Below are 14,053 nucleotides of genomic sequence, written 5' to 3' on the forward strand. Positions count from 1 at the left end.
AAAGAGGCCCTTGTGTTTTCCCTTCATACATGTCTATGTAACTTAATCAACTGAACGGATGGCAAATTAATATTACAATGGGCCTATGAAGCTTTTAATGATGGGCATTTATCCCACTGCTTTCTTTGGTGTAGTCCACTTGAGCTTCGGATCTGCTAAAATTGTCGGCTCATGCCTTAAATTGATCTCGTAATGCAGATGGATGGTCCGAATATAATATATACATTGTTGAGGTTAGAATCTGGACGACACTCCACTTAGTCTCCCGAACTGTGGACCACTTCAACTTCTTGATTCTATACAATGAGAACAAGCAAAGGCGACCCTGGCTAAGCCGGGGGACCCTCCGATGCCTAAGTCAGGTCAAGGGAACTTGGGTCTAAGTGGGGAGTAGTGGAGAATGTCAGAATGTTACTTACCTTAGTAGTGAGGTCTCAATGTATTTATACCTGATTGTTGGATGGTCTGGATTCGCTATTGTCTGCACGATTTATTCAATCAACGGGATACTGAGATCGTGAGTATATTATACGTAATCCGTGGACCGTGTAGCGTATCATGCGGATAATGCGTATATGGGAGCGAAGCAATCGGCCATGTTTGCTTATGGTAATTTCTAAATTTGGCAGACGGAATGCCCACCTTGACATATTGCCTCGGCTCGGCGCTATGGAAACCTTCTCTTTGAGGTCTAAGGCCAGGTGCTGGATTTATCTTATCGGGTCAGACTTCATGCAATTGATGTCAATGGTCGGATTATTCGTCTTTCGTTAGACGTTAGGTAGGCAGCTTACCACTTCCGATCGAAGTGTGGAAGTCACTCCGATCCTCAGCCTCGAAGTAAGAGCACCTTCATATCTAAGAGCACCTTCAGAGCGCACGACTTCTTCGGGGACGCTTGCATCAGGTCGGACGAGCATCGCCTTGGTTATTCATATACTTGGTTGAATTAGTTTGAGGCTTACCCTTGGGTTTATTAGGGGCTCGGATCTTCCTATAATATACATCGTTGTTGGCCCACAAAACTTGGTGACGTCAACACACCAAGTGGGTCGATGGCACCACCATGCAATCCGAAAATCGGACTGCGTAAAAGACGTACATCATGGTGGGCCGATGGAGCCATTCCAGCACTGACGTCAGTGCTGTGTGCTGCACCACGCAATCCAAATCCTGTCTTTACTCTTCTGAGCGCCCGTGGCTGGATGGCCGAGAGCAACGGGAGCGGATTAGGTCTTATCCGGGTAATATTTTAGTGGCAACTATCCTTACCATGTAGGGACAACATTGATGAATTTTTTATAAATCCACGCCGTCCATCTGTTTTTCCAGCTCATTTTAGAACGTGATACCAAAATTTAAGCAGATCTAACTCTTCATTACACCATAATACTAGAAAAACTGGTAAATTCCCATTCAAAGCTTTTTGTGAACCATAACAGTTTTAGATCAAGATTATTTTTGTATTTTCCCTCTATCCATATTTTTTTGAACTTATCAATGGGTTGGATGGAAAATATAAATTACGGTGGGCCCTAGGAAGTTCTTAACGGTGGAGGTTCAATCAACAAAGTTTCCTGTTGTGTGGTCCACCTGAGATTTAAATCTACTTAATTTTTGGGATTTCATACTGAATTTTTCTGGAAAAATAGATGGACGTCGTGGATTTACGATAAATAATCAATGTGGGCCCCACCAAAGGGATAACACGGGGTTACCGAATAACACCTCACCCAAAAGAAGAAAAGTGTAAAAGAAAGATTAAAAAAAAGAAAAAGAAAAGAAGAAAAGGAAGTTCATGTACGACCGCTCACCCCATTTAAAAATTCTCCGCCCGACTCTTATTTTCTTCTTTGCTTCGTCTCCTTCTCATAGATCCTCTCCCTGCAAGAGAAAAATCTCTAGGGTTTCTTTTAACCCCAGAATCCTTAATGAGAACCAGTTACCTGAGTTGAATCGGAAGAATCGGTCACTTAGTTGGGCTGGGGAAGAAGAGGAGAAACGGAGGAGATCGGGTAGAGGTTTCATTCGATATGGAAAGGTACTGAAATCTAGGGTTTTTGAGGGCCCCTCCGGTTTGGGAAAAAGGAGGGCCCGAGAGAGATATATACACAGAGAGATTGGTGTATAGACCCTGATAGAGGGGGAGAGAGAGGAAATGAAGGACTTGCTCGGGAGCCCTGGCACGATAAGTGGGCTGCTGCTGAGGATATGGCAGTGTCTGTTTGCAGCGGCGTCGATTGTCGCCATGGTTTCTGGTCTTGGTTTTTCGAGCTTCACTGCTTTCTGGTATAGATCCTTCTTTTATTATTATTATTATTTTATTTTATTTTATAATTTAGATAGTTATTTGATATTTCTATGTTTTTTTTTTTTTCTTTTTAAGTTTTTGAATTTTCGGTTAAAATTAGGAGTTATGGTTGATCCATGTATGCATGTGCATTTATACTGTAGAGGGTTCGTTCCACCTATTTTGTTCTCCCATTTTCTCAACCATACATTTGGCACATGAGTACGATGATCTGAACCGTCTGTTTGTTGGGAATGACTATCGATGGTTTGAATGCCAAAAATGACAGCGATTGGATAATCCTAGCCGTGTAAAAAGTGTGGTCGCTGATTTTTGTGCAGCATTTTCTTTACATGGCTAGGATTGTCTGATTATTGTGATATTGAGCCCATGGTCCATTTATGGTGCATTGTGATGAATGAGCGGTTCAGATCATCATGTACGTCTGCCCCGTATACAATATATATGCCTTTCTTTTTATTCATGGGAGGAGATCTAATCCACCTGGAGAATGAAATTCTCATTCATGGCAGAGAAATGATCAGATACTGCCCCCAACGCCATGATAGCATCATGTTACTTCCCCGCACGTGTATCCCGCCAATGTAGATGGGCTGTGCAAGGCTGATCTCATTGCAAATATCACCTGTAACTGAAACCAGGACGATCCAAGAAGTAGGCAGGTTATGTGTTCTTCATGATGGGGCTAACCATTTGCACGGATCGGATTTTCTAAACATGTGACACAATGGCAGGAAAACATGTGAAGTATGGTTACCTTATGGTACTGGTGCTGGTACCCGGGCATTTCTCTTCATTATACAACTCCCTGAATGGACCATAGACCACATTTCACATTTATTGGAGAATCATAGCCATTTGGAAAGTGTTGAATACAAATTACAGACTGAATTTTGAATGATTTTTATACACCATGTTTTTAGACGTTTAGGATAAACCGATCATGGCAATTTTTTTCTTTGAATCCATTAACGGTTGGCCATCATAGAGAGATGCCATAGGTATGGTATAAACCTTGGAGGATGAAAAGGTTATGGGATCTCCGTACGTGTTCATGTGCTTGGTTATCACCCGTGAAAAATGTTGTGACTGGAAGAGTTCAGTTATAGACATGCCAATATTGCACACAAGTGAGAGACCTGAGTGTTTGGGTGTACAGGTGTGTGCTTGGTTATCATTCATGAAAAGTACCAAGCTTGATGTGTTCCATCAGTCCTGGGGCTTTTGGCGCATTGGTTAGGTTCTTAACAATTGGTATCGGAGCCAACACTATGTCCTGTGTTCGAGTCACAGAAGGGGTGACTTGTGGAAAGGGCAACCTGGACCAGAGTGAAAGTTGCCACAATGTGGAAATGACTAGTTGGACAACCAGAGTGCAGCCACCAAGCGTAAAGGGTTACATGGATAACCAGAGTGTAGCCACCATGCTCTGGAAAGGACTACCCGAAAAAGAGGCCAGAGTGCCCCCATAGAGTGGGGGTTGCCGCGGACGTTGGCCATGGAGTGTCATGGAATGTTATGATCCCAACGGTCTAAAGAGCCTAGCTTGATGCGTTCCATCAGTCCTGGGGCTTTTGGTGTATTGGTTAGTTTCTTAACAAAATCATTGTGGTGTTTCATCCCTCGAGTGGGCCACAGTGACAAAACATAGAGATGTCTATAATTATTTCTTTTGCCATTCATTTGTTTTGTACATTGTAGCATGCCTAGAGAGTGAAACAACCTGATTTTTGGGCCAAAAGATACGAAACGCCTTGGCCTGCCTGATTGAAAGCTTGGGTTTTGCACACTTGTGACATTAGTGAAATGTGTGCTTGCATGTGGTTGGGCAGGGTTCCACATACAAAATCATTGTTCATATGTTATGTACTACTTCTCAGATCTAGGCCTTGAGGAGTTCCTATGATCTTACCTCCAGCTGGGCACCATCTGCTCATGCATGGAGTGATTGCTTGGCACGACTGAGTGAAATTTGTTCAAGGTTGTAACTTGTATTATTCTTCACCGATCATTGCCATCACCGCGATTTGCCCCCCCACCCCCACCCCCCTCCCCGCCCCCCATAAAAAAACCGAAACTTAAAACCTTGGCCCCAATTTCAAGTAACTATCTATTTTCTTCTAATCAGATACTCTCTATTGCTTAACAATGCTGAAAATGATAGTAGTTTTGTTCTTTCTGAACTTTTCTAATGGCTCATTGTGCATAAATCACCTGATGGGACAAATATAAGTGGTATTTGATGGGCCCCACAGTTGAGAGACATGCCCATAAATCACCTAATGGGACAAACATAAGTGGTAACCTTTTTGATGCAGGACAATTAACCACTTGCTCTAAAAGCTGAAAATGTTAGAGTATAGTGAATCAATCCCTTTATCTCATAACCCAGGCCCCACATCTCATGGGTTAAGACCTCGGCCGAGCCCCCCTCGTGGGCCTCAAATCACATGGGTACTGCCTCACACAAGCCACCCGCCTCACACTGGTGGGGCCCACCTCACACGAGCCACCCGCCTCATACGGGCCGCCTACCCCGAGTGTGCCCCTGCATCCCATAGGCAACCCCACTCGAGCTTGGTGTGAAAATGCCCCTGCATTAATCTCCTTCGGTGAGGAGTATCGAACACGAGACCTCCCACTCTGATACCAATTTGATGCAGGACAATTAACTACTTGCTCTCAAAGCTCGAACTGCTAGAGCATAGTGAATCAATCCCTTTATCTTATAGCCTAGGCCCCACATCTCATGGGTTAAGACATCGGCCGAACCCCCTCTCGTGGGCCCTAAATCACATGGGTACCGCCTCACATGAGTCACCCGCCTCACACGGGTGGGGCCCACCTCACACGAGCCACCCGCCTCATACGGGTGGGGCCCACCTCACACAGGCCGCCCACCCCGAGTGTGCCCCTGCATCCTATAGGCAACCCCACTCGAGCCCGGTGTGAAAATGCCCCTGCATTACTTTCAATCAGTGGCCTCCAGATAATGGTGATGGTACATATTCAGTGGTGAGAGGACCAAAAATTTGATGGCTAGGATCTTCTAGTCTGGGAAATTTTGGGGGCATTTTCTATCCACAGTGGAACCCATCAGATCAATGGTCTGAATTGTGTAACCATGCCCACAACTCACACAGACTCGAGACCTGGGGGCACTTCACAATATGCATATCGTCAGTTTGACAGTGACGTAGACGTACATACTCACCAGTACATGCATTCACGGAATTTCTTCAATCATATGCTTTTACAGTCGTCTACTTTGTGTTTCAGCTATTTGATTGCTTCAATGGGGCTGCAAGTTCTGTGGAGCTTTGGACTCGCGTGTCTTGATGTCTATGCTTTGAGGATTAAGAGAGACCTTCAAAATCCTGTCTTAGTGAGCCTTTTTGTGGTTGGAGATTGGGTAAGTAATTTTCCATTCTATACTCCATTTATTTATGCTACATGTGCTGCATACAGTTGCATTAACATGCTCTTGCAAAACTCTGAGACCTTGTATGCCCGAGTACATTCATTTTCTAAAATTTTCAGTCAAGATTAACATGATGTTTGTACATTTGGGTCTTATTTTTGCCTACATTGCAGATCAACATGCTATTATTTTTTTTTTGGTTTTGTAACCGATTGAATTTATCAGAAATGGAAAAGAAAAACAAACAGAAATACCCAGCAGTGGGTGACCCTCCTGTCACTTCACACTCAATCCATCAAAAGAAAACAAAGGAATATTACGAATGCAAGGGGAGCCCCAATAACCGTTCCCCCACAAAAGATACCCCAAAAAAAGGAGGAAACAAACAACAGGCCACTAAACACTTCCAAATTTCCCAGAAGGACTGCCATCGAACACCCACAAAATTCTTGGCTAGGCAATGGCCAATTTACATCTATGATCATAATTCTTCTCTTTGAGGGTTTCATTGGCACCACTTTGTCCTCGAAGAGTTTTCTCTCTCCCTCCACGCTCCCCCAAATAATTCCAAGGGATACTCTGTTGCACATGATCATTGTCCTTCGGCCTTTAAATGGACCACAGCTGCATGTCACAAGTAAATTGCCAATGGAAACATTAAGAGACCATCCGATCTGAGCTGAGCTAGGAAAAAAGTTCCAGACTTGGACCGCCACCACACAGTGGATGGAAAGGAAGTCAACTCTTTACTGACTATTACATGACTGAAGTTCTCTGTCTCAAAGGACCACTGTTCTCACATATCGGACATTTGATATATTGTAAATGTATATTTTCTAAGTTTAAATGAACAAAGTAAGTGTGTGAACGTGAAAGTACAAAATTTCTGATTCCTTGTCGGTTAGGTGCATTGTAACCATTACATCATTGAATGTGATATACTTCTGAACCTGAAGATAAATATGGTTGGTTGTATGCAATTTTCTCTGGTAGCAACAAGAAATGTTCATAGGCCCGTCTTGTTGTATTTAGTTCAATTGTTTTTATGACTCCCAGTGAACTGATTAAAATCCAGTTGCCATCTAAAGACCGACTTTTCTTTTAAAATGTTTCTAGAAGTGTATATTTTGGTCACTTTCTAAAACCTACAACTTTGGAATGACTGGGAGTCTTTGCCACCTTAATTGTATAATTAGATAATCTTTTTATCTTCTAAAAAATGTTGAATTAGGCAGACTGCTCCAGGGCACACCCATGAAGACTAACGACCATTGTGTTAATCAGGGCTATGATGGGCGGGCCACATTACATGCTTGTATGGTGTGTCTTGCCCAATCAACATCTTAATAGAAAACAATTATCACACCCAGAGAATTTCTGAATTGACTGTAAATATGTTTATATGAGGAAAACACTTCTGTGATGGTGTTATCCGGCTTCTTTGACCATCCAATATGAGTTTGCCCCCTTTTGAGACATTTCCCCTTTCCCCGCTGGAGCTGAAATTGTGAACGGATGGTAGCAAGTTTCTCATGAGGCAACCGAAAGTAACCTTTTTTTTTTTTTTGGTTGTAAAGATGATGCAAGCAGATCTCCAATCCTACATTTGGGCTCCACATGATCACACGTGTGGGCCTTGATAGATTTAGTATTATTTTTATCTTTTTTAGTTTCATGTTTCTTTAAATAATTGGAATTGACCAAGGTACCCCACTTATGGCTCACTGAGAAATAGCTATGAGTAGGGACATTTTGGTTCTTTGACTTTGCATTAGGTTTCTTTTGTTTCTGAAACCTATATGAGGGTTCTTTGGATGCGTATCTTTTTTTTTTTTTTTTTGGAGAGATTCCTTTTTCTTGTCATGTTTATGGAATGAAGGAGAATGGTTTTCCTTGAAGGTTTGTCATTTCTTTTTTCCCATAATGCCTATAGACTAGCCAGCAAGCAGAGATGCCAAATTACTGACAAGTTCTTTCCAAATGCCAGTCCATGCCACCCCATGAGGAACTGCCCAATGGAGTTCGGTGAAACCCAAGAGATATAAACATAGAGAAGACCGTTCCAAACAGAAGAGGCAAATGGGCAATGGATAAACAGAAATATGCCCAGCTCTTCTTTTGATATTCTTTTCCTTCTGTGGGTGGCGGCCTGCAGTTGATTGGTTTTCCTGGATAATGGAACTCTTACAGCAGCGACACTTCACTCAAAAATGTCCATAGTTCTCTATTTTATCTCGCCATCTCTCTAGGTTTGACATTGTATCATATTGATATATAAGGCATAAGATTCACATAAGGGATGTAATGATGTCTCACCGTGATCCTTCATAATTTTTTCTAGGTTGGCTAAAATCATTATAAAAAATACAACAAGGCATTCAGCACGGCCACCAAAGCCTACTGGCGTAAACTAAATACAAAATCATAGTTGAATTAGCAAGCCTAATAACCCTTATGAGAAATGAGAAATTGATTATCTTGTAAAGTTGGCATAGTACACTGTATTTGGTTACAGCATTATCAATCAGGGGTTTGACTCCCGGGAGATTCTGGATCATTGGCGCAGTCACAAAGTTTAGCCGACCCTTTTATTCCAGGTGAACTGCATGGTGAAGAGTAGCAAGCATGTTGTTATTTTTTCTTCTTCCATTCTAGAATCAAACAATTTGGGTTGCAACTTGTCTGGACTGGACTGAAGCATGTCTAGGTCTAGCCCATGAGCTAAGGACCCAAGCCCGTCCCAACCCACCTTGTCCACGAATGAATCAGACTCAGGGCCCACCAAGTCCTCAGCCCACCCATTTTATATGAATTGGGCTGTACCTACTCGGACTTTTAGTACACAAGCCCTTGTCGAGCCCATATAGCTATTGGAAGCCTGTGCCTGCTAATGAATCAAGCTCAGGGTGCACCAACTGGGTAGCTTACCAATGTTAAATAAGTTGGGTCAGACCTAGGACCTTTAGGATACACAAGCCCATGTTAAGCTCATTTAGTTATTGGGCCTAAAACCCTAGCCTGGGTCAACCCTCAGGACTTAAGGCTCAACTCTTAATGGGTGGATTGCGTATGGGCCCTGATAAGCCCAATCCAGCCCAGTTGCATCCTTTCAATGTACAGATGATAATGCTGCATTCTGGAACCAAGGTTCATTGTCATTAGAGTCAGCATCACAGGAGGGAATGCGGTAGATGGATGGAGACCTCATTTTAGTTTGCTTTACTTCTGTTCCTGCGATATTTGCTTCAACACTGTGTTGTGCACTCGAGGACTTGTGGGGGATTTGACCCCATGCCCACTCGCTACTTGTGATGAGGTGTGGGTTTCTTTAAAAACCGGTGACTAGTATCCTCATTACATGGGGGAAGAGGAACAATTGGTGTTTTCGGAATTTGAGTGGGTTGGTGTCAGATGTGGTTAAAAGGGTCAATCGAGATTGGGTGGAATGGGTCTCTTGTTTTAAGGCCATTGATGTTTTTAATGTAATTCTGTGTTTCGGCTGTAGTTTGTTTTGTTTTTCTGTGGTTGGTCTGTTGGTGTTGTCCCCACTTGATGTTTTCCTCGGCGCAGTTTTTTTAAATAGAAGTTTCATTACCGTAAAAAAAAAAAAAAGAAAAAAAGGAAGAGGAAAAAGCCTCATTTCATGCTCGATTTCAGAGGACATGCTATAACCTGCAAATTTTTGCCGAAGGCAAGACCAGCGTATTCTAGAATCTGCTCTGAAGTAAAAACAGGGTTAGAGCTTCTTTTCATTAGTGAAATTGAGAGTGCTGATGGAGATGTTGTCACTCGATAAGTAATATTCATCTAGAAGCTTACCTCATGTGATACTTGTGGAGGCTAAATTCCATGTCTGTTTCAAAACTCTCTTTGACTTCCAAACGGATGAAATAAATGCTAATGTTGAACTGGTCTTCTCCCATCCTAACTCAAGAATAAAACTCCTTTTGTAAGGTGAATTGCAAAAGATAAGAGAACTATAGACAAGCATGAGTAGCAAACCAGGACTGTATTTGATGTTGTGGCCCTCATCACTCTTCTTCCCATCCTATATTGATTACAACAAGTCCTTGTTTGCAGTAGAATGCCTCAATATCAATCAGCTCACGATGTGATGTGAGGAAGAGAACAATGGCGATTATGAATTTCACTACCATCCACAGAAAATAACCTGGGAAAATGGTGTTGGATGCCTTGTAATCCAAAAGCCCGCATGCTTTGCAATCCCAACCTGAAATATTTTGGACTGGAATATGGTAGACTCCCCCTGGCCCAGATTGATCGGTTGCTTGCCTCAGGTTGTTATGCTCGTTGATGTAACTATTCCTTAGTGATGATATGTCTGAGCTGATTGATTTATGTTTTATTGTGGTCCACTCCCAAAGCCTTTTTGTTCTTTTCTTGGTTAGATGACTTTAGCTCACCTCCCAAACAACTACATTGCATGTTGCCTATGGTTATAAATGGGCCTGGGCTTGGATTTTGAACTGCTTGGATTGTGTCAGTCTTTCTTGTCTGCTTCTTTCTAAAACTCATGTTTGGATGCAAATATCTTAATCATCAGAAAAAGGAAAAAAATAAATGTAAAAAGTTTGAATGCAGAGATTGAGTTTCTTCTGGATGACATCCTTCTAAACTTGCTGGTGTACCTCTCTGGGGATTGATGCTTGCTTGCCTCCAACATCTCCATCGTACCTGCTGTGGAGATCAAGGACAATAAGAACCATTGATTTGATAGGTCACTGTTACACAGGACATGACCCAAAAATCATGGTGATTTGACAGTGGGAGCCATCTACTTATCTCAGTCTTTTTTTCTTCTCTATCTTAACCATCCATTCATAATTCACTAATGTGATGGCTAAGATAATCCGATCGCTGCAAGTTTTAAAACTATAGCCTAACTATGTGGCTCACCACCAGATCAGCAATGCGACTGCCCTAGAAGCAAGTGGCATGGAGGGAGGAGATGATGGAGACAAGCGGGCCTCCATGTCTCTCTACAAAATCTCATCTTTATTATACACTTGATTTAATTAAAATATTAAACTAATCAGGATAACCCAATGCAGGTGACGTCAACACTATCGCTTGCAGCGGCATGCTCGTCGGCAGGAGTGGTGGTTTTGTTCACAAGGGACATAGACTACTGCAAGTCAGAAGGCCTTCCGTGTGGCAAGTTCCAAATCTCGATCGCTTTAGCTTTCATAACTTGGCTATTCATTGCGATATCTTCTCTGGTCATGTTTTGGCTCTTGGCTTCTGTTTAATGACACCTACAAGCTCCACGCTTCTTACCGCGTCTCTTCTCTCATTGTATATGCTGTCTGTAACATGGTCTTATTTTTTTCAGTATGGCGAAAAACCCCTCGTGAATCTGGAAATCCTGGCGTGCATGTATGCATGCATGGTTCAATTAGAATTGACTGGCCCTGAGAAGGAGAAATGATTTAAAAGAAAAGTGAAAAAAAAATAAATCCAATTGTCAGTCCTGATTGTCTGTAAAAACCCAACTTAGAGACAACAAACCTTAGGAAAGCATTTTCTAGCTGAACTTGGAATGAATGGTTATGATCACAGATGAGTGCGATTCTTTCTATTTTGACTGTACAGTATCAGCTTTTAGATGAGCGGTCTGGATCATCACGCAGTGGGGCACATCAAGCTTGGTGAAGAGCCTTGCTAGCAAGCCTTCTCATTATTTGTTTACTAACGTTACAGGTGTAGCTGGCCTCATGGAGATCTAAGTTTCTCAAAGGCATCCTGCATTTAGGGTCGTCAATGGGCTGGGCCAGGCAGGTCTAATGACCCATTGATCTTGTTGTAGAAATGGCTGATCTTGCACTGCATGGCTCTTAAAATCAGTGTCTGATAGATCAATGGGCTGGTCTAGGGTTTTGGGTTTTCTACTTTCCCAGTCAGTTGTGGGCCCATTCCTGTTTTTAGCCGTTCATCAGCTGGGTTTTTGGCCTGATCCTGAAGCTTTATATGGAGGACACCAAACAATCCCCTTGCCAGGAGGGCCATTGGCAGGAATCACAGGTCGGAGTATTCAAATACATGTGGTACATGTAAGTAATCTGGTGTGGTCATCTAGTGGGTCCGGACCGTTGGTTGGATTCATCTAGGTAGGGGCCATGAGATAAACTGACAGCAGGCCATACACGTGTGCCATGTGCTTGGGTTAGAGTGCCAGATATATATATATATATATATATATATATATATATATATATATATATATTTATATATATTTAAAGAGATACGCCAGTCTGAACCGTCCATTAAGTACAGAAACCATTTTAGCGGCGTTGATGCAAAAATCATACTGACCAGATGAACGGATGGAATGGTTACATTTGCCTAACAAAAGTGATTCTTGTAACCACAAGGGGTCGTTTGGTACCATGGATTTGGGGGGGATTCAAATCCCCTGGGTTGTTTGGCACCGTAAAGTAATAAAGTAACTGCGGTTTCAAATCCCCTCAACCAGGTTTCAATTTCATTGCGAGAGCTTGGATTACATCTAAAATCCTTCTGAGAGTTGCACGTGTAACATGTGTGTCACTAAATTATTAATCTTTTGGACTCATGACCCACTAATGATATCCTAAAATATTTAGATTATCAATTGCATCACTATAATTACTTTAATATGATGATCAACACCATCCACACATTGACCATGTAAATCAACGGTTAAAAATCGTTGGATAGTCACTCGGACGTGATTTTGTGCTCGTGGACAATCCGAGACTTGAAATTTCATCATTTTCACAATGCAAACATCACACCGATCTGACAAATATGAACCCTTTGATCAATGCTCTTTAATATAGACAGCCTAGATAATTTACACAAAAGAATGTCCAATCAACTATTTGATCCATCTATTTGTTAGTGCCTGTCATGGATTGCTTATGCTTCTGAAGAATGACTTTGTTAGGCAATTGTAACCATCCATCCATCCATTAACGGCGCCGAAAATCGATGGCTGTGGAAAATAAAGCAAAGACGAAATGGATTGGATCATCCAATCAGTAAGATTTTTTATTTTTATTTTTATTTTTATTTTTTTATTTTTTTTTAAAGCTAAGCTGAAATGGATTGGATCATCCAATCAGTAAGATTTTTTTTTTTTTTTTTTGGAATGATAGCCTATGAAATATGTTCTGGATTTAAATGGACGGTTCAGATTAATCGAATGGACTGTCCAGGTGAACCGATCCAACCAGAAGCACTATAACTTACAGTGCTAGGAGAGAGCACTGGAGCATTTCTCTAAGGAAAAAAAAAAACTGACCGACAACCTCACATGCTCGGGGTTGGTAGGTAGAGATTTGAATCAACGTTCTTGCCACTATTAGTGGGCCCCACCAATTATTTCAGCAACTGATGTTACACGTGGCCCAGCGTGTCCGATCCTTGATTAAAACATGATAATTTTACTGGTGGAGTTTTTTTTTTTTTTTTTCTATTTCTTAAGTTATCATGAGTGGGGCCCATTGGTTAGGCAATCTAGACCATTGGTCTGTTGTGTCTCACCATGGCGGGAGAACCATACTCCCAAGATCGCCCTTGTATGACAATCCTAACCTTCCAATTTATGTAGGCATGGTTGATTCACATACTATCAGTCTCATTAAGGGAATTCACGTGGATTTGTCCACAAATTTCAAATCTCTGCTGTTTAGTTACAAGTTTGAGGATTTTTCAAATTCAAAAACCTATAAATCTATGTGAGGGCTTGATTGGGAGCTTGTAAATGTAAGAAAATTGAAAGTGGAATTGGAGTTGAATGAATTGAAATTCAAATATTTTGTTTGGATGGGAGTAAAAGGGAGGAATTGAAATGCATTGGAAATTTTCAATCTATTTACAGGAATATATGTGATATTCTAAAATGGCTTTAACATCCTAAATTAATGTGTATATGTGATATTGGACATAATGATTAATAAGCATAGGCCCATCGAGAGATATATATTTTAGCTTTAAAAAATGAGGAAATTTATAGCCCTGGGCTAGGCTACAAATAAGCAACTTGCCAACGTTTTGAACTGCCCATTTAGATGGCGCCCAACCTTTGAATGGTTTGGATAATTCTATTGCTGTAATTTTAGTGATGTCCCTGATAGTTGAATTGTTTTAAGGTATCATCAATGGGCCATGTGTACACCATACTAATGTGGTGAAACCATTATTTATTTAGGCAACTCTCCAGTGGAGCTCAAAAAGGCATTTGACCCCATGTATTTTCAAATTTATCATCTAAAAAGATTTCATTTACATGCATTTAATCCCATCCAAATACACCATAA

General features: G+C 41.5%; 1 protein-coding gene across 2 annotated transcripts; it reads left to right on the forward strand.

The window, feature by feature from the left end:
- Positions 1–1,761: 1,761 nt before the first annotated feature.
- Positions 1,762–11,331, forward strand: LOC131252778 (CASP-like protein 5B2). Of its 2 annotated transcripts, none has more exons than XM_058253473.1 (3): positions 1,762–2,289; positions 5,591–5,723; positions 10,656–10,797. In XM_058253473.1, the coding sequence occupies exons 1-3, from the start codon at positions 2,159–2,161 to the stop codon at positions 10,761–10,763; spliced, it is 372 nt and encodes a 123-aa protein (XP_058109456.1). In that variant the 5' UTR covers positions 1,762–2,158; the 3' UTR covers positions 10,764–10,797. The 2 variants fall into 2 exon arrangements, with proteins under 2 accessions (XP_058109456.1, XP_058109455.1); XM_058253472.1 differs by lacking the exon at positions 10,656–10,797 and adding an exon at positions 10,805–11,331 and having other exon boundaries at positions 1,779–2,289.
- The last annotated feature ends 2,722 nt before the right edge of the window (positions 11,332–14,053 follow it).

Source organism: Magnolia sinica, chromosome 8 (genome assembly GCF_029962835.1).
Source record: "Magnolia sinica isolate HGM2019 chromosome 8, MsV1, whole genome shotgun sequence".
Classification (NCBI taxonomy): Eukaryota; Viridiplantae; Streptophyta; class Magnoliopsida; order Magnoliales; family Magnoliaceae; genus Magnolia; species Magnolia sinica.